The 25,695-nt window shown below is 39.7% G+C and overlaps 1 protein-coding gene and 1 pseudogene across 1 annotated transcript; one reads left to right on the forward strand and one right to left on the reverse strand.

The window, feature by feature from the left end:
* Positions 1 to 1,096: 1,096 nt before the first annotated feature.
* BMP15 (bone morphogenetic protein 15) lies at positions 1,097 to 8,774 on the forward strand. The gene is made up of 2 exons (XM_529247.5): positions 1,097 to 2,084; positions 6,734 to 8,774. Exons 1-2 carry the CDS (start codon positions 1,757 to 1,759, stop codon positions 7,585 to 7,587), a joined length of 1,182 nt encoding a protein of 393 aa, XP_529247.2. The 5' UTR covers positions 1,097 to 1,756; the 3' UTR covers positions 7,588 to 8,774.
* A 13,764-nt stretch (positions 8,775 to 22,538) lies between these two features.
* LOC473610 (high mobility group protein B1-like) overlaps positions 22,539 to 25,695 on the reverse strand; it is a 29,262-nt pseudogene continuing 26,105 nt past the window's right edge.

Here is a 25,695-nt window from a genome sequence, read left to right on the forward strand (position 1 = left end):
TTCCAGTACATCTTTTCATACATTTGACCATCTAAATTTTGCCTATTGTGAATCGTCTGTTTATATCCCTTACTTGTATATTATACAATACAACCCTCACAACAGCTCTCTGAAGGAGCCAGCGGTATAGATGAAGAAACTAAGTCTGGGAGAAATGTTGCTTAAAGTAATCCAGCTAATGAGTTTTTGAGCTGAAATTTGAGTCCAGATGTAGAGGACCCCTAAGCCTATGCCTTTTGTTTTACACTACATGCCAGGGCCCAAGGTCATGTTAGAAAAAAAAACAGAGGAAGAGAACAAATAAATTTGAACGTGTAACCCTATGTCTTGTGTCTAATTAGGCTTTGTGCAATTAACATAGATTATTTCCTTGCTTCCTCACAACAACCTGTGAGGTAAAACGTGTTATCTCCATTCTACAGATGAGAAAACTAAGGTGTAGGGAAGTGAAGAAATTTGTCTTGGAAGGGTTAAATTACAGCTAGAAATTTGCCTTGGAAAGGTTAAATTACAGCTAGGGACAGAATTGCAACTCAAACACAGATCTGCCTGATTACCAAGTCCACGCCTGTTCCACAATAATGTCTGTCCATAGATATTCCTGGTGTAAGGTAAAGGCCTCCCACAAATCAAGCCTGACTCATCATCTCCTAGAGCCAGGTCTTGACCTGCTTCCCCAGTTTCTCTCCAGATCCCCATATGTTTCTACTTCGGTACGGCCAGGACTATACCTACTATCTTTCTGCAGAATAATGGTCTGAGGCAGCCTTAAAACTGGCCGAGCCCTGCTGCTTCACATTAACCATCTGGGCTAGGTTAGCTCCCATAGATTACTCTTCCCCTTCCTCAGGCTTCTCTAATGAAGCCCAATAAGGATCTCAACACCTTCCAAGGTAAACCAGAAAATTATAAGTCAGAGTCCTTAAACGTGGCTGCACATTAAAATCACTTGTGAACTTAAAAAAGTCCTGATGCACTAGTTACAACCCAGGCCCATTACATCAGAATGGTACCCAGGCATTCATAATAGTTAAATCTTCCCAGATGATTCCAATCTACAGCCAAGATTGAGAACCACTGTTACGGCATCTTCTTCAAGCTCCAGCAGCCATACTCAGTAGTTTCCACATTTTAGGTTTTCATAGGAACTTCTTGGAGCACTGGTAAAGAGCCAGATTTCTGGACGCCACCCCAGAGAATCCTGGTTCAGACCCAGGAGTCTACATTCTTAATAATCACCCCAGATAGTTTCACTGCAGATTATTAGCAGACAATATTTTGAGAAATGCTGCATTAGAGGCAGGGAAGTAGGATGGGAACAGGAGGCCTCTGGCCCTTTAAGGATGGATTAAGGGACTACTTTTAAGGCTGTAGGGGCAAGTAGGATCAGGCTGCTTTTTTTCATTCTAGTGGATAAGTTAAGGAAGTGGGTCCTGAAATGGACCTCTCCTTTTAAGTTACCTGAGCCTCTCAATAGGCACTATCTTGTTCTCAGCCCGGGAGAGCGGGAGGGGCATGCTGCCTTGTCCCACCTTCTGTTTCTGTTTCTTTTGATGCGAAGAGGCCAAGTTATGAGGCAACTTTGGTCCAGGAGATCCTCTTAGAGAAAGCAACATAGGGCCTGCCTGCCTTTCTTTTTCTTGCCGCATCCTTGGTTGTGGAGCCAGGATGCAGTTATCTGCATGAAAGGAAATGGTCAGAGTGACGTCCCTTGGGCTTGTGTTGGGGCCTGTTGTTGAACACTAAGCCTTTCAAGATGGGCCTCCTCAGTATTCTTAGAATTCTTTTTCTTTGTGAACTCGTGCTTTTCATGGAACACAGGGCCCAAATGGCAGAAGGAGGGCAGTCCTCTATTGCCCTTCTGGCTGAGGCCCCTACTTTGCCCCTGATTGAGGAGCTGCTAGAAGAATCCCCTGGCGAACAGCCAAGGAAGCCCCGGCTCCTAGGGCATTCACTGCGGTACATGCTGGAGTTGTACCGGCGTTCAGCTGACTCGCATGGGCACCCTAGAGAGAACCGCACCATTGGGGCCACCATGGTGAGGCTGGTGAAGCCCTTGACCAATGTGGCAAGGCCTCACAGAGGTGAGTTGTTATGCCCCCATACTGCCCTGGAAGGGAGTGAAGTGGAGAGGAGTGTAGAGAAAAGGGAATTGGTGGGTTTACTGTCAGGCTTTGTTGCCTTGTGGGCAGGTTGTTTCTTTAGGCTTGGTTTTCAAAGGATGGCAAGCTTTGGGGAAGCCAGCGCCAAGCCTACTTCCCTTTAGGGCATCAACTTAAGAAGAGATTGCCTTGGTGCCTGCTGAGAAATCTTTCCCAGGCCCCAGGACAACTGAGTGATGTGCCATCACCTATCTTTCACAGAAACTTTTATTGCTTGTGATAGTTCTGAAAACTGTAGAGACATATCCAGCTATATTCTTGTGGAGGGCTATTTAAGTGGCGTTTTGCTCTTAGAGTACAGCTTGCTGAGTTGGGGAAACTTATAAGGCCTCAGAAAGGACATAAATAAGCTAACATCTGAGGGTCTGTATACCTGGCTCTGTGAACATCTGCTACTGTATTTAATTCTTAATGAAAGCTATTATCTTAACTGTCTTGATGGAATTAGCCTAATTTTAAAACTAAGGCACGGAGAGGTTAAGTAACTTGCAAATGGTACACAGATAGTGGGTCGCAGAGATGGGATTTCAGCTGAAGTCTGTCTGATTCTAAAGTCTGTCGGTAACTTCTTAAGTCTTTAAATGCAGTATTCCAATATCCTTGTACCCCCAACAGTTTTTCTACTTGGGCCATATTGCTACTTTGGGATTCTGGGACTAAGTGTATTTTGGAACTTTTTTTTGTCCCCATCATGCTTGATTTTGCTTTTAACATTTGCATCAGACATTGTTCCAGGACAACAGTGGGCTATTGAAGTGTAGGACTCTCTAGAGAATGCAGACAGTCATCAACTTCAAGGAATTCTTGGGAACCTAGTGAGATCAATCTGCGGCCTTCACTAGTCTGAGATGAAAAGGGATAGGACTTAACCCCCTCCCCAAGCAAAACAATAAATATTCTCGTACCTAACCCTTACTGTGAGATTACTGTGTGCCAGGCATTGCACAAAATGTTTTACAAACAGTATCTTAATCCTCACAACTACCAGATTAGATAGGTAGTATTAACATGCCTACTTGATAGGTGAAGAAACTGAGGATCGGAGTCACTTACCCATGTCATACAACCAGTAATTGCTAGAGCCAGGTATCAAACCCAGGCTCTCAGGCCCAAAGCCTGTGTGTTAATCATCTTGCTGTTCTGACTCCCTACTGGATTTTAATTGAGTGCCAGGCAGTGTGTTTGGGTTGGGTGTATAGAAGCAAATACTTTCCCGACCTCTAGAAGTTCCCAGTATAGTGGAATGGATAGATAATTACATAATAATGTTACAGTATGCCAAGTGCTTTGGAAAGGACAAACAGTAGGGCTCCCAGGACCTATGAGAAGAAATCGCTCATTGCTTGAAGTGAAGAGACTGTTGGAAGGCCTCATGGAGGAGGTGGTACTTGAAATTGACCTTGCAGAAGGAGCAAAGAGGTCATGCATTGAGGCAGATAAGTGCATTCTGATTTAGGAAAGAGAAAATGGTGTGGATAGAGATTCATTGAACAAATATTCATTTGGCACCTACTGAGTACTAGGCATACAGATGTGATCAAGATAGGTAAAACCCCTACTTTCATGGAACATATGTTCTCGTAGGCGAGACAAATAAGCACACACAGTTAAATTGTGAATTGTGGTAAGTACTATCAAAGGATGAAGTAGGTTGTTAAGATAGAGAATGGCAACAAAACCTTCCCTTTCCATGGAGTTGTCAGGGAATGTATCTTTGAAGAAGTGCCATTTGAGCTCAGGTCTATAAGGTAAACTAGGCATGAGAAGAGTAGGGAGAAGCCTGATTTAGGCAGAGGAACAACAGGTGCAAATGCCTAGAGGGTGAAAACAAGTTTGTTCCAATTGAAGAACAGAGGAAAATCAGTATGGCTGGATCCTCATGAGCATTGTGGGAAATGGCAGGATATGAGGCTAATGAGAAGCAGGGACTTGTAGGCTGTGATAAGGGATCTGGATCCTAAGTGCAGCAGAAAGTTGCAAAAAATCAAGCACTTTGGGAGGCCAGTATGGGAAGATCACTTGAGCCCAGGAGACTGAGACCAGCCTGAGCAACACAGGGAGACATGTCTCTACAAAAAATAAAAATACATTAGCTGGGTGTAGTGGTGCACACCTGTGGTCCCAGCTACTCACGAGGCTGAGACCAGAGGATCATTTGAGCCTGGGAGGTTGAGACCAGAGGATCATTTGAGCCTGGGAGGTTGAGATTGCAGTGAGGCATGATTGTGCCACTGCACTCCAGCTTGGGTGACAGTGAGGCCCTGTCTGAAGGAAAAAAAAAAAACAACCCCACAAATTAAGAAAAACTTAGGCTTGTACAGATGATGTGAGGCTAGAAAGGAGGATGCCTAGAATTAGACATGTATCCTGGTCTCACTGTGGAATATACTGGTATCTAGGGACTCTGGAAAGGATCCAGAGACAGATGACAGGTTCAATCACACAGGATGTGTGATTCAGCCCTTTCCCTGAAAAGCTTTGACCAGACCCTTCCTGGCTCTGATTCTTAGCAACCCCATCCTGCTTCAGGAAACATGTGATGTCAAGGTCTCAAAGAAAAGGGCAGTTCCTCCCCAGACAGCCTGCTAGAGGTTTGGGTTGAGTTCCTTTATAGCCAGGGTGGAGCAGGTTTAAGGGTGGGTCTCTAAGAAAGATTACTGTAAGTGTGGAGTGTGGAATAACTTGAGAAAGCAAATACAAGCCTGGCTTGGATTTGTGTGAATAATGTCTAGTGCCCCAAGCCCAAGGGTATATTAAGCATGAGTTGGAATTTGACCTTTTATTTTACTTATTTATTTTTTTGAGATGGAGTTTCGCTCTTATCATCCAGGCTGGAGTGCAGTGGCACAAACTCGGCTCACTACAACCTCTGCCTCCCGGGTGCACGCCATTCTCCTGCCTCAGCCTCCCGAGTAGCTGGGATTACAGGTGCCTGCTACCACGCCCGGCTAATTTTTTGTATTTTTAGTAGAGACAGGGTGTCACCATGTTGGCCAGGCTGGTCTCAAACTCCTGACCTCAGGTGATCCACCCGCCTCAGACTCCCAAAGTGCTGGGATTAGAGGTGTGAGCTACCGTGCCCAGCCGGAATTTGAACTTTTAAAGATATTCTGGGGCTGGGTGCAGTGGCTCAAAGGGCTGCTAATCCCTGCACTTTGGGAGGCCAAAGGGGGCAGATCGCTTGAACCCAGGAGTTCGAGACCAACCCAGCAACATGGCAAAACCCTGTCTCTACAAAAAACAAAACAGAAAAAGCTGGGCATGTTGGCACATACCTGTAGTCCTTGCTATCCATGGGGGCTGAGGTGAGAGGATCTCTTGAACCTGGGAAGTCAGGGCTGTAGTGAGCCATGATTGTGCCACTGTACTCCAGCCTGGGTGACAGAGGGAGACTCTGGAAAAAAAAATTCTGGAACATCAAGATGTAAAAGAGCTTCTATGTTAAAAATGCCACATCTAATGAAGAATTCCAGGCTTGTGGATTCAGTGGAGAAGAAGGACTAGGTGAATAAATACAAATTAACATGGAATTATTTACTGATAAGATGTCTGAAGATGAGAGGTGGCTTTTTCCTGAGGTGCCAGGCTTTTGTAATCTTTGCTCTTGACCTTCGCCGGGAGGGGGTGCAGAAGTTTGGAGCACCATGGATGTAACCTTTCAATCCTTTGGCCGTTGAGTGTCAGCACTACAGTTTGGATTAAAGCTCTTATTCACGAAGCAGCATCCAGCTTTTAGTAGACTTCTCAGCAAACAAAATATTTATGTGATCAAGACTATGTTGAAAACAGTATATAGAGGGATAGTGGTAAAATGAATGGGGTAAATGGAGAACAATTTCCAGCAAGGAATGGTAAAGAGAGAGATTAAGGGCCAAAGGAGGAAAAGATGCTTAAGAAGCAATTCTTGAAGTAGATGGAAGGCAGAAGTGGTAAGATAGCTGTCTGTACTAGAGGATGATAGACAAAATTATTTTGTAGTGCCTTGGTCCTGAGTTTGAAATTATAGCAGGCCATAGCACCCAATACTGAATTGTTGTCCCAAAGCTGCATCTGTATAGTGATATGACATGAGACTCTTTCTTAATCCATGTATGTTTCAACAATTCTAAATGGATACATTTAATAGTCAACTAATAATAATATTGATCTTCTCCCCTACATACAGTATGCACACAAGATAATTCTATATTTGAGTTTTTTCCCCCAAGCCCAGCACTGTAAGTAATCTAACAGTGAGACAGTTTCTCTTAAGAAAAACAGACTTGGGTTCAAATCTTAACTCTACCACAAACCAGCTGTGTGTCCTTTGTCATAGCTTCTCTGAGCCTCAATTTCCTTATCTGCAAAATGGGGATAATAACTATCTCATAAGACTATTAAGAATTAAAGAGCTAATACATGTAAAGCATCTAGTGTATTAGTAAGTGCTCAATAAATGATAGTATCATTATCTTGAGTTAATTTTAGGGCTGATTATAGCTATCAGTCTATATCAAGCCAGTTTATGAGGAATATTCACGTTAAGAGGTAAGAAGCTAAACCTCTGCTCTTGTTCCCTCTTACTTCTGCAGGTACCTGGCATATACAGATCCTGGGCTTTCCTCTCAGACCAAACCGAGGACTATACCAACTAGTTAGAGCCACTGTGGTTTACCGCCATCATCTCCAACTAACTCGCTTCAATCTCTCCTGCCATGTGGAGCCCTGGGTGCAGAAAAACCCAACCAACCACTTCCCTTCCTCAGAAGGAGATTCCTCAAAACCTTCCCTGATGTCTAACGCTTGGAAAGAGATGGATATCACACAATTTGTTCAGCAAAGGTTCTGGAATAACAAGGGACACAGGATCCTACGACTCCGTTTTATGTGTCAGCAGCAAAAAGATAGTGGTGGTCTTGAGCTCTGGCATGGCACTTCATCCTTGGACACTGCCTTCTTGTTACTCTGTTTCAATGATACTCATAAAAGCATTCGGAAGGCTAAATTTCTTCCCAGGGGCATGGAGGAGTTCATGGAAAGGGAATCTCTTCTTCTCCGGAGAACCCGACAAGCAGATGGTATCTCAGCTGAGGTTACTGCCTCTTCCTCAAAACATAGTGGGCCTGAAAATAACCAGTGTTCCCTCCACCCTTTCCAAATCAGCTTCCGCCAGCTGGGTTGGGATCACTGGATCATTGCTCCCCATTTCTACACCCCAAACTACTGTAAAGGAACTTGTCTCCGAGTACTACGCGATGGTCTCAATTCCCCCAATCACGCCATTATTCAGAACCTTATCAATCAGTTGGTGGACCAGAGTGTTCCCCGGCCCTCCTGTGTCCCGTATAAGTATGTTCCAATTAGCGTCCTTATGATTGAGGCAAGTGGGAGTATTTTGTACAAGGAGTATGAGGGTATGATTGCTGAGTCTTGTACATGCAGATGACAGCAACAGTACAGCTAGATCAGGTTTCCCAGGAAACTGGAGGAGAGTTTAAAATATCAGTGTTAAAGCTGCAAGTAATCCTGTACCAATCTGTAGGTTATATTTCTTGCCTTAAGTGTTACTTAAGTCTCTTCCCCCACTTGTGAGCTAGTCAGTTTATAGAAACAGTTCTGATACCAGTCCCCTAGCAAGAATCAGTACAGTTTGACCACTAATCAGAGCCCTTAATGCTTGGGTAAAATGTCCTCTATTTTACTTTCCTTGGGGCTTTGTCAAAACTCAGCAGTCAGTAGTGGTAGAACTTCAGAAATTTTCCAACTTTTCCCAGCCTGGGAAAGGTGGGTGTCCATATTTTCCTAGTGTCCATATTCTGACGCTCTAGAAGATTTGGGGTGGTGAAAATAGCTTGGGATTTTATACTCCTCTTCTTGCTTCCTATGTCCTGGAAACTACTAGTAGCTAATCAGATAAATTGCCTGCTTCTGTGTTAGTATTACCTTCTAAAACTTTTCTCAGACTGGAAATTTTTCAGGTAACAGTCTTTATAGAAATCTTTTGAGGGACTAGAAGGTAGGAAATCTTTTTCTAAACCAGCAGGGCTTTTCCTCTTAGCCTCTGAATCTGGGAAAAGTATCTGGGATTATTTCCTGTCCTAGGTGAGTACAGTAGCATTTAATGAAGCCCATAAGGAAACTAGAGTATGGAGCTGTCTGAGATAATCTACTTCAAACCTGCATTTATGGTGAAGAAGAGAAAACCTGTCATTGCTGATTAGTATTATGAATGGGGGAGTTATTTTAAGTATTCTATGGAACAATAGAGTTGAGTATTTTCCTTATGTGACACTTAAACCCCTGTAAATTATCCTACAAAGTTCCTTGGTGGCTCCGAGGCTAGGAGTTGGCCTGATTGGGGGTGCAGGGGATTAGAGGGCTGTGAAGGAAGGACTACAGGATAAGGGTGAAACCTGCCAAGGCCTGGAGCTGACTTTATTCTGGGCTTGCCTGTTTCATGTGTTCAGTTTGGATCTGGACCGGGGTCTCTAAGGGAGAAGGGCTTGTTGTCTTTGGGAGACATGGAACGATGCCTTGAAATAAATGATGCTTGCAGTGTGACTCCTTTCTACTCCTATACTGTATTTAAATGATGGGACTGGGTTTTGTTGCAAATAAATCATTTCATTGTTGAAGAAAATCTTTACTGTTTTTAGAATTGGGAGAGATTGGAAGGAATTTATTTCCTTTGTTCCCTTTAGCTATGGCTAGGAATTCAACCCTAATCCCTGAGGGGCAGGGCTGGAGCATCCTCTGAAGTTCTTCTCTCTTAAGGAAACACTGCTAGCCATCAGCCCTCGCCAAGGTGCCCCTTTAGGGAAACCCCTAAGGGGCCAGTAAGTCTTTCCCTGCCCAATTGCTCTTGACTAGTCTTATTGCAATTCTCATGGGATGGGACTGATTTAGGGTAGGTATGTGTGTTTGTGAAATCCCTACGTTTCTTACCTATTCGTTGTAAACTAACTCCTTTTACCACTCCCTTCAAAAGCTGGTTCCAACTAGGCTGAATATCTTGCAAGTGTATAAATGCAAATTTTATTCTTGTGACTGAGGAGCTATTCCTTAACATCAGTTTGCCTGTCTACCTTCTTTACTGTATCCTTAAGAATCAACTCAGGCATTTCTCATCTTCTCAATGTCCCCTTGACATACCAGCCTCAGGTGTGTATTAAGTTTCCTATGTATTCAGACCTCACAAAGCTAGGAGATCATGACTTATTGAAAATCCCTAAGATCCAAGATGCTAAACTTAGGATCTGGTCTTATAACCAAGGTCCATCTTCAGCTAGACTGAATATTTTGCAAGTCTCTAAGTGTCCCTCTGTGTTCATATAGCACTTTGTACCTGCCTTTAATACGCTCTAGTATATATGTCTATTCTTACAAAAACACGGAGCCCCTTTTGAGTTTCAACTGCATCTTACCCTTTTCTATATTATAAGAGCCTGGCACCTAGTAGGTCCTTAATGAATACAAACACACAATTATGACGTTTTTTTGTGAGTGATGCATTCTTCCTGACATGGAACATCTCAATTTTCACATATTTTATTTTTCCATGGGAATCAATGTAATATAAAATAGTTTGTGTATCAAGTAAGATGATTATTATATCCTACTATTTCAAAATCATGATTTAAATTATAATAGAATGTAATAGCTATGTTAAGTAAGGCAGTTCTTGTAATCATTATATATGCTGCAGATTTATCTGGGAGGGGAACTATGGGCTTCCAGTCTAGCCTTTTCCCCAGCCTACTTGGGGTAGGCACAAATATCTAACAGGCCTGAAGATGGACCTCGATTATAGGACCAGATCCTGAGTTCAGCATCTTGGTTCTTAGGGATTTTCAGAAAGTCATGATCTCCTAGCCTTGTGAGTGCTGAATACATAGGAAACTTAATCTGTTTATGGAGGGTTCAGGATTAATTGGCCCTATTATCCATTAAGCCCTGAGTTATCAGAATACCCAAGGAAAACACTGGCAGGATGGGGTTACTTAGGATGATGTTGTGGATTCTTCCTTTGAAATATTGCTTCAGTTCAGTACTTTTTCTCAAATCCAAAGTTAGAGTTCTGTACCTCAAACCTTCCTCTGAGAGGAAGAATACATACTTGCTAGTGGAGGAGGGTGCGTGGGTGGGGGTGGGGCCTGTCTGCCCATGTAGGTGGGGAGAAATGGTTACTTGATCTGGAAAGGGAAAGTAGGAAGCAAGTCCACATTGTCCCAACAATCCCAATGAGTAAACTGGAACTTCATTTAATGTATGGGTGCAAAAGGAGCAGGAGCAGGCATTTAAACTTGTGTCTGATCGTGGATCTCTTTTGCATTTACCTTGGTAGTATGTCACAACCAATTCTGGGCAAAGTTGGGAAGCAGGCAGAACTTCAGTTACACAAACTATTTGACCTAATCTTGTAAAACATTTCCTGTCTTCAGTTAATTCTCCCAAGAGCACTATGAAGTAGGAGGTATTAGTCTTATTTTTTAAAAACTGCCTCATTGAGGTGTAATTTACCATAAAAGCTACCATTTAAGGTGTACAATTCAGTGGTTTTTAGTATATTCACAGACTTGTGTAAATATCACCACAATCTAATTTCACCACAAAAGAAACCTCATGCCTTTTAGTGGTCAATCCCCATTCCCCCAACCTTTACCAACAGCTCCTGACAACCACTAGTCTACTTTCTTTTTCTCTGGATTATGGATATTTAAATAAATAGAATCACATGATATTTAGTTTTTGTAACTGGCTGCTTTAGTATGTTTTCAAGATCCACCTGTGTTATAGCATATATCCATACTTTGTTTCTTTTTGTTACTGAATAATATTCTATTGTAGGATATACCAAACTTTTATCCATCAATCTGATGGAAGTTCAAGTTTCTATGTTTTGACTATTATGAATAATCTTGCCATGAATGTTCATGAGAAGTTTTTGTGTAGACACATATTTTCATTCCTCTTGTGTATACACCTAGGAGTAGAAATGGTATATCATATGGTATATTTAACATTTTGAGGAACTGCAAAACTATTTTCCAAAGTGGCTGCACTCTTTTATAATCCAGCAATGTATGAGAGTACCAATTTCTCCACATCCTCATCAACAGTCATTATTGTCTGTGTTTTATATTCTAGCCATATTGGTGGAAGTGAAATGGTGCCTCCTTGTGGTTTTGATTTGCATTTCCCTAAGGATTAATGATGTGGAGCATCTTTTCATGTGCTTATTGGCAACTGGCACATCATCTTTGGATAAATGTCTATTCAAACCATTTGCCCAGTTTAAAATTGTGTTGTCTCTTGTTGTGTTGTAAAAGTTCTTCATATGTTTTGGATATTAATCTCTTATCAGAGCTATGATACACAAATATTTTCTGATTCTGTGGATTATTTAACTTTCTTGATGGTGTTCTTTGAACACAAAAGTTTTTAATTTGGAAGAAGCCCTGTTTATCTATTTTTATCTATTGCTGCTTGTGCTTCTGGTATCATTGGAGAAAAATTGAATAATCCAAGTGTCATGAAAATTTACACCTATGTTTTTTTCTAAGTGTTTTCTAGTTTTAGCTGTTATATTTAGGTTTTAAATCTATTTTAGTTAATTTTTGCATACTGTGTGAGGTAAAAGTCCAACTTCATTCTTTTGCATGTGGTTATACAGTTGTCCTGGCATCATTTATTGAAAAGATTAATCTTTCTCCATTGTCTTGGCACATGTGTAAAAAATGACCATAAATATAAGTTTATTTCTGTACTCTCAAGTTTATTCCATTGATCTATATGTCTATTATGCCAGGACAATACTGTCTTTATAATTGTAGATATGTCGTAAGTTGTGAAATTGGAAAGTGTTGGCTGGGAGTGGTGGTTCACACCTGTAATCTCAGCACTTAAGGAGGCCAAGGCAGGTAGATCACTTGAGGCCAGGAGTTCAAGACCAGCCTGGACAACATGGTGAAACTTTGTCTCTACTTAAAAAAAAAAATACAAAAATTAGCCGAGTATGGTGGCGCACACCTGTAATCCCAGCTACTGGGGAGGCTGAGGCATGAGAATGGCTTGAACCTGGGAGGCAGAGGTTGCAGTGAGCTGAGATCATGCCACTGCACTTTAGCCTGGGTAATGGAGTGAGACCCTGTCTCAAAAACAAAAACAAAACAAAAAAATTGGAAAGTGTGATTCTTCCAAATATTTTTATTCTTTAGCAAGATTGTTTTGGCTATTCTGAGTCACTTGTATTTCCATATTAATTTTAGGGTCAACTCTTCAATTTCTACAAAAATACCAGCCGGATTTCTTTGATGGGGGCTACATTGAATCTACTGACAAATTTGAATAGTATTGCCATTTTGACGTTAAGTCTTCTGATCTGTAAACATGAGACATCTTTTTATTTAGGGACTCTAACTTTTTCAATGATGTTTTAACATTTTCAGTAGATGTCTTACTTAAATTTATTCCTAAGCTTTTAAAATTATTTTTGATGATATTATAAATGGAATTGTTTTCTACATTTTGTTAAATCAGACTGTTTATTACTAATTTGTAGAAATACAGAGTATGATATTCCCCTTCCTGTGTCCATGTGATCTCATTGTTCAATTCCCACCTATGAGTGAGAATATGCGGTGTTTGGTTTTTTGTTCTTGCGATAGTTTACTGAGAATGATGGTTTCCAATTTCATCCATGTCCCTACAAAGGATATGAACTCATCATTTTTTATGGCTGCATAGTATTCCATGGTGTATATGTGCCACATTTTCTTAATCCAGTCTATCATTGTTGGACATTTGGGTTGGTTCCAAGTCTTTGCTATTGTGAATAATGCTGCAATAAACATACGTGTGCATGTGTCTTTATAGCAGCATGATTTATAATCCTTTGGGTATATACCCAGTAATGGGATGGCTGGGTCAAATGGTATTTCTAGTTCTAGATACTCTGGGGACTGTGGTGGGGAGGGGGGAGGGGGGAGGGATAGCATTGGGAGATATACCTAATGCTAGATGACGAGTTAGTGGGTGCAGCGCACCAGCATGGCACATGTATACATATGTAACTAACCTGCACAATGTGCACATGTACCCTAAAACTTAAAGTATAATAAAAAAGAAAAAAAAAAGAAAAAAAAAAAAAGAAATACAATTCATTTTTTTGTGTTGAATTTATACCCTGCAGACCTGCTGAACTCATTTATTACATCTAATAGTTTGTGTAGATTTCTTAGGATTTTCTGTAAACAAGTTTATATCATCTGGGAATGTGGATAGTTTTACTTTCTTTCTTTCCAAACTAGATACCTTTTATTCTTGCCTAATTGCTTTGGCTAGAACTTCCAATACAACATTGAATAGAAGTTGTGAGAGCAGACATTCTTTTCTTGTTCTTGATCTTGAGTGAAAGCATTCAGTCTTTCATCATTAATTATGATGTTAGCTGTGGTTTACTATAGATACGTGACTAATACTTACTTTAAAGTTACAGTAATCAAGGTATTGTAGTATTGGGGAAAGAATAAACAAATAGATCAATGGAACAGAACAGAAAACCCAAAAAATAGATCCACACAAATGCAGTCAATTAATCTTTGACAAAGGAGCAAAGGCAATTCAACAGATAAAGAGTAATTTTTTCAACAAATGGTGCTAGAACAAAAACAAATCTAGACAAAGACCTTATACTTTCAATAAGAGTTTATTGAAAATTGATCATAGATATAAATGTCAAACACAAACTATAAAACTTCTAGAAGATAACATAGGAGAAAATATAAATAACTTTGAGTTATGTGATGACTTTTCTGAGACAAAACCAAAAGCATTATCTAAAAAAGAAAAAATAAGTTGGGCTTTGTTAAAATTAAAGCTTCTGTTGTGTGAAAGACTGTTAAGAATATGAAAAGATAAGCCACAGACTGAAAAAAAATTGCAAAACATATTAGATAAGGGGCTTGTATCTAAAATATACAAAGAACTCTGAAAACTCAACAGTAAGAAAATCAATTAAAAATGGGGAAAACATATGAACAAACACCTCAAAAAATAAAAGGCATGGGCTGGGCACAGTGGCTCACGCCTGTAATCCCAGCACTTTGGGAGGCTGAGGTGGGTGGATCACAAGGTCAGGAGTTCAAGACCAGCCTGGCCAATATGGTGAAACCCCGTCTCTACTAAAAATACAAAAATTAGCCGGGCATGGTGGCACGCATCTGTAGTCCCAGCTAATCGGGAGGCTGAGGCAGAAGAATCACTTGAACCCAGGAAGTGGAGGTGGCAGTGAGCCAAGATCATGCCACTGCACTCCAGCCTACACGACAGAGTGAGACTCCATCTCAAAAAAAAGGCATATATGTGGCAATAAGCATATGAAAAGATGCTCAACAACATATATCATTAAAACAATGAGGTACCACTGCACACCTATTAGACTAGCTAAAACCGAAAATACTGATATCAAATGATGGTGAGGATATGGAGAAACAGGAACTCTCATTCATTGCTGGTGGGAATACAAAATGGTGTAGCCACTCTGGCAGACAGTCTGGCAGTTTTATAAAACTACAGTCTCATCATAAAATCTGGCAATCACTTTCTTGATACTTATTTGAGTTAAACTTATGTTCATACAAAAACCTGCGCACAAATGTTTATAGCAGATTTATTCATAATTGCCAAAACTTGGAAGTAACCAAGATATTCTTTAATGGGTAAATGAAAAACAAACTGTGGTACATGTATACAATGGGATATAATTCAGCAATAAAAAGAAAATGGCTATCAAGCCATGAGAAGATATAGAAGAGCCTTGACTGGATATTGCTAAATGGAAGAAGCCAGTTTGAAAAGGCTACATACTGTATGGTTCCGTTCATATGACATTCAGAAAAAAGGCAAAACTATAAAAGATCAATGGTTTCCATGGGTTTGCTGGGAGGGAGGCGTGGAGCATGGGGCATATTTAGGGCAGTGAAACTCTTCTGCATGATTCCATAATAGATTCATGTTATATATTTGTCAAGACCCATAGAACTGTACAACTGAAAGAATGAACCCTAATGTAAACTATGGCCTTCAGTTAATAATGTGTCAATACTGGTTCATCAATTATAACAAATGTGCCACACCAGTGAAAAATGTTAATAACAGGAGAAAGCTGAAAGATGTGTTGGGGAGAAAAAGGTATATGGGAATGCTCTGTACTTTTAAGTTTTTATTCTTAAATTGACAAAGTTGCATGCAATATACCATGTACAACATGACTTGAAATATACACCGTGGAAGAACTAAATCAAGCTAATTTAACATGTGTTACCGGCCAGGCGCGGTGGCTCATGCCTGTAATCCCAGCACTTTGGGAGGCCGAGGTGGGTGGATCATGAGGTCAGGAGTTTGAGACCAGCCTGGCCCACATGGTGAAACCCCGTCTCTACTGAAAAATACAAAAAATTAGCCGGGCATGGTGGCACGCACCTGTAATCCCAGCTACTTGGGAGGCCGAGGCAGGAGAATCACTTGAACCAGGGAGGCAGAGGTTGCAGTGAGCCGAGATCATGCCATTGCACTCCAGCCTGGGTGACAGAGTGAGACTCCATCTCAAAAATGAAAAATAAAAAACAATAAAAATATGTATTACCTCACGTAATACTTTTGTGGTGAGAATACAAAATCTCTTAGCATTTTCAAGAATACAATGTATTGCTATTAACTATAGTCAGCATGTTATGGACTAGATCTCCTAAAATTACTGCTATCTAACTGAAATTTTTTATTCTTTGTTCAACACCTCCCACCCCAGCTGCTGGTAACCACTATTTTATTCTCTGTTTCTGTAAGTTCAACTCCTTTTTTAGATTCCATGTATAAGTGAGATCATGCAGTATTTGGCTTTCTTACCTGGCTCATTTCACTGAGCATAATGTCCTCCATCCTCCAGGTTCATCTGCATTATCACAAATGACGAGATTTCTTTTTTATGGCTGAATAGTATTCCACTGTGTATATATATCACATTTTCTTTTTTTTATATTATACTTTAAGTTCTGGGGTACATGTGCAGAATGTGCAGGTTTGTTACATATGTATACATATGCCATGGTGGTTTGCTGCACCCATCAACCCATCATCTACATTAGGTATTTCTCCTAATGCTATCCCTCCCCTAGCCCCCCACCCCCAAACAGGCCTCAGTGTGTGATGTTCCCCTCCCTGTGTCCATGTGTTCTCATTGTTCAACTCCCACTTATGAGTGAGAACATGTGGTGTTTGGTTTTCTGTTCTTGTGTTACCTTGCTGAGAATGATGGTGTCCAGCTTCATCCATGTCTCTGCGAAGGACATGAACCCATTCTTTTTTATGGCTGCATAGTATTCCATGGTGTATATGTGCCACATTTTCTTTATCCGGTCTATCATTGATGGGCATTTGGTTTGGTTCCAAGTCTTTGCTATTGTGAACAGTGCCACAATAAACATACGTGTGCATGTGTCTTTATAATAGAATGATTTATAATCCTTTGGGTATATACCCAGTAATGGGATTGCTGGGTCAAATGGTATTTCTAGTTCTGGATCCTTGAGGAATTGCCGCACTGTCTTCTACAATGGTTGAACTAATTTACACTCCCACCAACAGTGTAAAAGCATTCCTATTTCTCCACATCCTCTACAGCATCTGTTGTTGAAAAAAGGTTAAAGCATATACCACATTTTCTTTATCTATTCATCCATTGATGGACACTTGGGTTGATTCCATATTTTGGCTACTGTGAATAACACTGCAATAAATATGGGAGCGCAGATATCTCTTGAACATATTGAGTTCATTTCATTTGGATATATATCCAGTGGTGGAATTTTTGGATCATATGGTAGTTCTCTTTTTAATCTTTTGAGGAACCGCCATACTATTTTCCATAATGAGTGTAATAATTTACATTCCCACCAACAGTGTGCAAGGGTTACTTTTTGTCCACATCCTTGTCAACACTTTATCCTTTGTCTTTTAAAAAAATATTGTAAATTGAAAATTGATTGCTGCATATATTTATGGGGTACAACATGGTATAATTTATAAATATAACATGAAATGATTAAATCCAGCTAATTAGCATCTCTATTATCACAAATACCACTTTTTGTGGTGAAAACATTAAATTTACTCTCCTAGAAATTTTGAAATGTACAGTACCATGCATAGTGAATATTAACTTTATTAACTATACTTTATTAAATATATTCACCATGCTGTGCAATAGATCTCAAACACCTTATTTCTTTTGCCTGATATTTTGTAGCCTTTGACTATCATCTCTCCAGCATCCCCACCCCTGAGTCTCGGTAACCACCATTCTACTTTGTATCTATGAGTTCAATTGTTTTAGATTCTACATACAAGTGAAGTCACATGGTGTTTGTCTTTCTGTACCTGGCTTATTTCACTTAGCATAATTTTCTCCAATCCCATCCATATTGTTGAAAATGACAATTTCCTTATTTTTGCAGACTGAATAGTATTCCATTGTGTACATATACTACATTTTCTTTATCCATTCATCTGCTGATGGACACTTAGGTTGATTCCATAACTTGGCTATTGTAAGTAGCCAATAAACATGGGAATGCAGATATCTTCCACAAACTGATTTCAAATATTTTGGGTAAATACCCAGAAATGGGATTGCTGCATCATATGGTGTATTAGTATGGTCTTACACTGCTATAAAGAACTACCTGAGACTGTGCAATTTATAAAAATAAAAAAAAAGACATTTAATTGACTCACAGTTCCACAGGCTGTACAGGAGGCATGGCTGGCGAGGCCTCCAGAAACCCACAATCGTGGCAGAAGGGTGAAGGAGAAGCAAGCACGTTTTCACAAGGCTGCAAGAGAGAGAGCTAAGGGGGAAGTGCTACACACTTTTAAACAACCAAATCTTGTGAGAACTCACTATCACAAGAAGAACAAGGGGGAAATCTGATGCCATGATCCAATCACCTCCCACTAGGTCCCTCCCCCAACAATGGGGATTACAATTCAACATGAGATTTTGGTGGAGACACAGAGCCAAACCATATCATATGGTACTTCTTCTACTTTTAGTTTTTCGAAGAACCTCCATACGGTTTTCCATAATGACTATACTAATTTATATTCCCACTAACCATGTACAAGTAGTCTCTTTTCTTCACTCCCTTGCCAACACTCTATCTTTTGTCATTTTGATAATAGCCATCTTGACACATGTGATATCTTACTATGGTTTTGATTTGCATTTTGCTGATAATAGTGATACTGAGAATTTTTTCATATATCTTTTGGCCATTTTATGTCTTCTTTGGAGAAATGTCTGTTCAGGCTCTTTGCCCATTTTTTAATCAGGTTATTTGTTTTCTTGCTATTGAATTGTGTTCCTTGTGTATTTTGAATATTAACCTCTTATCAGATATGTGGATTGGAGCAGGCCTATATCCTGGCGGTATGGGGGCTGACACAGCTCTGGGCTAGTCTAAAACATGTAACAGGCTTGTGGCCTATGTGTTCAGGGGCTGGCCTGGAGGATGGGTTTATTGGTGCTGGCCTGAAGACTAGGGCTGTGGATGCTGTCCTGTGCTAGGGTGCTGGGTGAAGTTTGAGGCCTAGAGTCCTGGGATTGGCTTTGGCCCTGGATGTGCCTGGAGACTGGGTCTGAGGGGGGCTTGCCTGGCACTGGTGTGGGCCCAAAGCCTGGTGCTGGCTTGGCACTGAGGGTGGTCCAGAGCCTGGGGCCACTGAGGTTTGCCTGGCAGTAGGGAAAACCAGAGATTCAGTCTACCATACCAGCCTGGAGTCTGGGGTTGTAGTGTCCAGCCTGGTGCTGGGGCAAGCCTAGAAACTTAGTCCATGGGTATTGGCCTGGGGCCTGGAGCTGTGGAGTCTGCCTGTTGCTGGGCTTTACTGTGGCAGATCTAGTGTTGGCATCCAAAGTTAAGTCTGATGCTCACTTTTCTCTCTTTCACCCAAGCAAAGGATATCTCTTTCCACACTCTGATGCCTGTGGTTGGGAGAGCGGTGACTCAGGTAATGTAAAACTGTCCCCTTTTTAGGAATGGATATTGTGTAGTCAAAAACTTTGGGGCTGAGACCATGGGGAAAGTAGACAGAACCATGAAGGGAGATAAACCGCTTGTGTTGAGCAATTCATTTGTTGTCTCTTGTTTCTGTACCAGTAGGCCTAAATAAGTATTGGCATAATTGATTTTTTGGGTTATAGTATATTTTATTGTATATTACTAAAAGGATATACACTTTATATCAAGCTGGGTATGGCTGAGAATAATATGTGACCAGGAGGAGAGACAACCATCAGTGCTGTTACTATGCGTTCATTGTTCCCTAGGCCTGTCCTATATATTTCTTACTAGCAGTAGGACTTGTCAAGACAGCATTACAATAAATGGGGAATTATTTTACTTAGCCTGGGCCACATATCAGCCATGGGGGGAATGTGATCCCATATCTACAAAATAATGTTTAAATGTTATCTTGGTGTAGTATTGCATGCCTGTAGTCATACATATTCAGGAAGCTGAGATGAGGAGATTGCTTGAGCCCAGAAGTTTGAGGCCGAAGTGAGCTATGATCACACCACTACACTTCAGCGTGAGCGACAGAGCAAGGCCCTGTCACAAAAAAGAAGAAAAAGAAAGAAGAAAGAAGAAGAAATGAAGGAGAAGGAGAAGGCTCTGACTTTGAGGAGAGTTCAGTGTAACAAGGTAGAAGAAATGTTTTTTGTTGTTGTTCCTTCATCTCACCCTTCCACTTAGTACACACACATGCATTGTGTCTGTCAACAGCTGGGCAGTGCTGAGAAGAAGGACTGTGCTTCCTATGGACATTCTCTAGACCTGTACATTTAACATCAGCTCACAAATTTTCCTATCCCACAGGAATGCAGAACCCTTGCATCATATGCGGCATCTCCCTGCCTTTCTCCATTCACCACAGGTCTTACATTTTCCAATAACATAAGGATTATTTTTCTCTTTCTAGAGTATACACACACTGTGGTCTTCTCATCTTTTACATCCCCTCATAAACCCGGAGTGAGCGAGTTATTAGGAAGGATCCCTGTGTATAAATTCCCTACTTCTTCCTATTTTCTTATATCCCAGTGGTCCAAAACCAAAAATTATACCCTCTCTTATCATCCTCATAAGAATGATAATAGGCAGCATGTATCAAATGCTTATTAATCAGGTAATGTTTTAAATAATTTACAAGTATTATATTGTTTATTCCCTGCAGCCACTTTATAAGGTGGCTCTTATTATTACCTCTGTTCTGCAGATGTAGAACTGAAGCCCAGAGGTCACATAGCCGGCACAAGGTCATCTAGCTGATAAGGGATGGCACCAGAATTTGAGTCCCAGTGGTCTGACTTCAGAGTCCCTGCTCTTAACCACGATACTATTATGCCTCCCATAGCTGGACACAGAGTTGTTTTACAATTGATATCTGTTGTAAAATTGTTCCCTAAAGTGTACACTGTCTCTGACTCTATGGAATGACTGCATGCAACGATGAGATATAATCTGTGTTAGTTGTCTATTGCTGCCTAAAGAATTACCCCAAGACCTAGTGGCTTAAAACAATATTTACCATCTTAGTTTCTACAGATCAAGAATTTGGGCACAGCTTAGTAGGGTGCCTCTGGCTTTGGGTCCCTCACGAGGGTGCATTAAAAAATAAATTAGTTTCAAAATAATAAAAGTAATGCATATGCCTAGTTAAATATCCCAATAGTACTAAAAATATAAAATCCTACTGTCCAGAGGCAGTCTCTATTACCAATTTATTGTGTATCCTTCCAGAACTCTTGTATAAACTTACAGATATGTAGCTGAACTGTTTTCTAAATCTCTGTAATTATTAGTTTATTAGTATCATCTAGGCCTCAGATGTTCATTATCCCTCCTGAAATTACATAAACAAATGTAAATGAAAATAATCCAAGTCAAAATTGTGTAACAAAATAGCACTCCATCACAAAAGCATGTAAAATTACAAGAATGTTATTTTAAAATACTGGCACTTTAAGAAAATGATAATATCAAAATAAACAAAATTTCCAAATTGTTCCCTAAACTGCTAAGCAGATAAACATGACTAATGAATGAGTTTGGGTTTTGTAAAGAAAAATTATTTAAATAAATCAAATAATTCATACTGAGTTGCAAAGGTTGTATCTTCTTTCCTCCTATCTATTTGATTTATAAAGGGGCAAGCTGTAATATAGGAAAATGTAACCTATTTTAAACGTGGCATCTTCATTTTAAAAGCTGGTCCAATTAATTAAAAATACTTTTTATGGAGAGTTTTGAGTTTCCTGAGCAGTTCATATTTAGATAAATGGGAAAAGACATCTACAGCCAGCATTTTCATAGTCTTTACTAGTATCAACCAAAAATTTAATATGGCAGTCTTATATTTTAAGCTCACACCTTTTGGGGATACAGTCTCAAGTCTTCTTGAATGTCAGAACTGCAAAATACAATTGCCGTTATATGGTAATGGGAGTTAAAGAACATAGAGTCCTCATGTAAAGATTAGAACACACTTTTCTATTTAGTGCTTCAAAGGACGGACTTTCAAAATGTTTGATCTTAATAATCCCATGCTGTGAGTAGACTGATTACTCTTCAGTTTGTAAATATAAGTGGGCTATGTGAAATTTATCAACTGATTAAGATTTTTGAGCTTCAGTTATGGATGACGATGATCTCAATTTAACTTTATTTACCCCCATCATGATATGCAGGGTGTGTAGACAAAAGCATTTTATCAGCTACCTATATGAGAGGATCAACACTGTAATAATTCATGTGATCCAAAATGGGCAAAAGCAAAAGACTAGTTTCCCTTCAAGAAGAAAAATTTCAGACCTATGAAAAGGACTACAATACTAATTTTAAAAATTGTATTAGAAGCATTCATAATGTCAGCAAAATTGCTACAACTTTTTTGCAATTAGTGTGATATTCAGTTAACAGAACAACTATTTCATATAAGCTGCACCAGAGACAACTGAAGATGAAAAAATTACCATCCCCGTATATAACTAATTTGTGCTGTGCACCAACAAGAACCTGCTTTAAATTCCCATGCCAATTTACAACCCCTATACCATACCAGGCAGTTTGTGGCCATCTAAAGACACATTTGGTAGTGGGATAACTACACACACACACACACACACAAAAAGACACTGTAAAGTTTAAAAACACATTATGTACAGCTTATATTTTAATTTTTTTCCTTTAAAAGCAGTGAGTTGTGTACAGGGGGCTTAAATGTTTTATAGACAATAAACAAATGGCTAGAACCAACTTATTCATCATTATTACCTTTTTAATTTTCATATTCCTCATTTTGTCCTCTTCCTTCTTTTTCTTGCATTTTTCAGCCTTGATGGCTCCCTTTTTTGCAGCATCAGGCTTTCCTTTACCTCCAAATGCAGCAATATCCTTTTCATATTTTTCCTTCAGCTTCACAGCCTTCTTTTCATAAGGGTGCTTGTCATCTTCAGCAATGTAATTCCACATCTCTCCCAGTTTTTTTGCAACATCACTAATTGATAGGCCAGGATGTTCTTTGATTTTTGGGCAATCCTCAGAAGAGAACATGAAAAAGGCCAAAGGAGGGCTCTTGGGTGCATTGGGATCTTCGAACTTCATTTTGGTCTCTGCTTTTGGAGGGATATAGATTTTCATTTCTCTTTCATAATGGGCCATGTCCACCTTTACTGAGTCTTCAAATTTTCATTTCTTTTTAGCAGACAAGGTCTTCCACCTCTCTGAGCACTTCTTAGGAAACTCTGAGAAGTTGACTGAAGCATCTGGGTGCTGCTTCTTGTGCTCCTCCCAGGAAGTTTGCACAAAGATTGCATATGATGTGATGACATTTCGCCTTTCAGCTTGTTAGGATCTCCTTTGCCTATGTTATTTTTCTTCAGCAAGGCAGAATCACCCAGTGCCTGTTTGGCTCTCACCTGCCCTGGAGCTGTCTCTATGGAGCTCAATGTACTGCAGTGGCTGTGAGAGTGGGAGCCAGATGCAGCCTCCTCGCTCTCTCCACTCTGTAACCTGAACTTTTTCTCAAAAACCAATGGAACCACTCATGTTGCTTTGCACAGTCTCTTCTTAACTTGTTCATTAACAACATGTTCAATACATATAGGCCCACCTCATTCCATAGTTGTTCTAATGATTGCTTTTTCCTGAGGCCTAAACAAAGAAGATAGCTAGAGTTGGAACTCACTTTCCTCATTTATACAATGAGAAAAATAACAAATCTTAAGCTTGTTAATAATACTGTTATGAAGATTAAGCCAATGCATGTAAGGTATTTAGAATGGTGTCTCACATATAGTAAGCATGAAATAAGTATTGACATTTCTTGTTAGTTTTTTCAACCTTCCAATCCAAGGAATGAGACTGACTCACATTTAAAAATAATGAGTCCAATCCAGATATTAGAATAGTGATAATAGCAGCAGCTAACACTTATCTGGCACAATACATGCCATGAGTTGTTATAAAATCTTTGTGTGTGCAAACATACCTCATTTTATAGCACTTTACTTTATTGCATGTCACAGACACTGCGTTATTTACATATTGAAAGTTTGTGGGAACTCTGTATCAAGCAAGTATATTTGTGTCATTTTTCCAGTAGCATGTGCTTACTTCCTGTCTCTGTCACAATTTGGTAATTAGTGGAATATTTCAAAGTTTTTCATTATTATGTCTGTTATGATGATCTGTTATCAGTGATCTTTGATGTTACTATTGTAATTGATTCAGGGTACCATAAACTGTACCCATATAAGACAGTGAACTTAATAAATGTTGTATGTGTTCTGACTGCTCCAACTGATCATTTCCCCATCTCTCTTCCTCTTCTCAGGACTCCCTACTTCCTGAGACACAATGATATTAAAATTAAGCCAATGAATAACCCTACAGTGGCCCCCAAGTGTTCAAGTGGAAGGAAGAGAATCACGTTTCTTACTTTAAATCAAAAGCTAGACATGACTAAGCTTAGTGAAGGAGTCCTATCAAAAGCCAAGATAGGCCAAAAACTAGGCCTCTGGCATCAAAGAATAAGCCAAGTAGTGAATGCAAAGGAAAAGTTATTGAAGAAAATTAAAAGTACTACTCCAGTGAACATATGAATGATAAAAAAGCAAAACAGCTTTATTGCTGATATGAAGAAATTTTGAAAGTCTGGATAGAAGATCAAACAAGCCACAGCATTCTCTTAAGCCAAAGCCTAACCCAGAGCAAGGCATGGACTCTATTCACTTTTAGGAAGGCTGAGAGAGGTAAGGACTCTGCAGAAGAAAAGTTTGAAGTGAGAAGAGGTTGACTCATTAGGTTTAAGGAAAGAAACCATCTCCATAAAATAAAAGTGCAAGGTGAAGGAGTAAGTGCTGACGGAGAAGCTGCAGCAAATTATCCAAAAGATCTGGCTAAGATTATTGATGAAGATGGCTACATTAAATAACAGATTTTTAACATCGACCAAAAAGCCTTATATTGGAAGAAGATGCCATCTAGGTCTTTCATAGCTAGAGAGGAATCAATGCCTGGCTTCAAAGCTTCAAAGGACAGGCTGACTCTTTCATTAGGGGCTAATGCAGCTGGTGACTTTAAGTTGAAGCCAGTGCTTATTTACCATTCCAAAAATCCTAGGGCCCTTGAGAATTATGCAAAATCTACTTTGCTTGCGCTCTATAAGTGGAACAACAAAGCCTTTATGATAGCACATCTGTTTATAGCATAGTTTACTGAATATTTTAAGCCTGCTGTTGAGAACTACTGCTCAGAAAAAAAGATTCCTTTCAAAGTATTAGTGCTCACTGACAATGCACCTGGTCATGCAAGGGCTCTATGGAGATGTACAAGGGGATTCATGTTATTGTCATGCCTGCTAACACAATATGATTCTGCGGCCCATAGATCAGCAGTAATTTTGACTTTCAATCTTATTATTTAAGAAACACATATAGCTACCATAGATAGTGATTCCTCTGATGGATCTGAGCAAAGTAAATTGAAAACCTTCTGGAAAGAATTCACCATTTTAGATGCCATTAAGAACATTCATGATTCATTGGAGGAGGTCAAAATATTAACATTAACAGGAGTTTGGAAGAAGTTGATTTCAACCCTTGTGGATGACTTTGAGCAGTTTAAGACTTCTGTGGAGAAAGTAACTGAAGATGTAGCAAAACAGCAAGAGATTAGAATTAAAAGTGGAGCCTGAAGATGTCACTGAATTGCTGCAATCTCATGATCAAACTTGAATGGATGAGGAGTCACTTCTTATGGATAAGCAAATAAAGTGGTTTCTTGAGAAGTGGAATCTACTCCTGGTGAAGATCCTGTGAACATTATTAAAATAACAGAAAATGATTTAGAATATTACATAAACTTAGTTGGTATAGCAATAGCAGGATTTCAGAGGATTCACTCCAAATTTTAGAAGGAATGTGGGTAAAATG

The sequence above is a fragment of the Pan troglodytes genome, chromosome X, assembly GCF_028858775.2.
Source record: "Pan troglodytes isolate AG18354 chromosome X, NHGRI_mPanTro3-v2.0_pri, whole genome shotgun sequence".
NCBI classification, from domain to species: Eukaryota; Metazoa; Chordata; class Mammalia; order Primates; family Hominidae; genus Pan; species Pan troglodytes.

Excerpts from the sequence above, each read along its gene's own strand:
- BMP15 (XM_529247.5), top strand. The coding sequence starts at position 1,757 with ATGGGCCTCCTCAGTATTCTTAGAATTCTTTTTCTTTGTGAACTCGTG. Across the intron at positions 2,085-6,733 it reads TGTGGCAAGGCCTCACAGAG|GTACCTGGCATATACAGATC; the intron begins GTGAGTTGTTAT and ends TTACTTCTGCAG.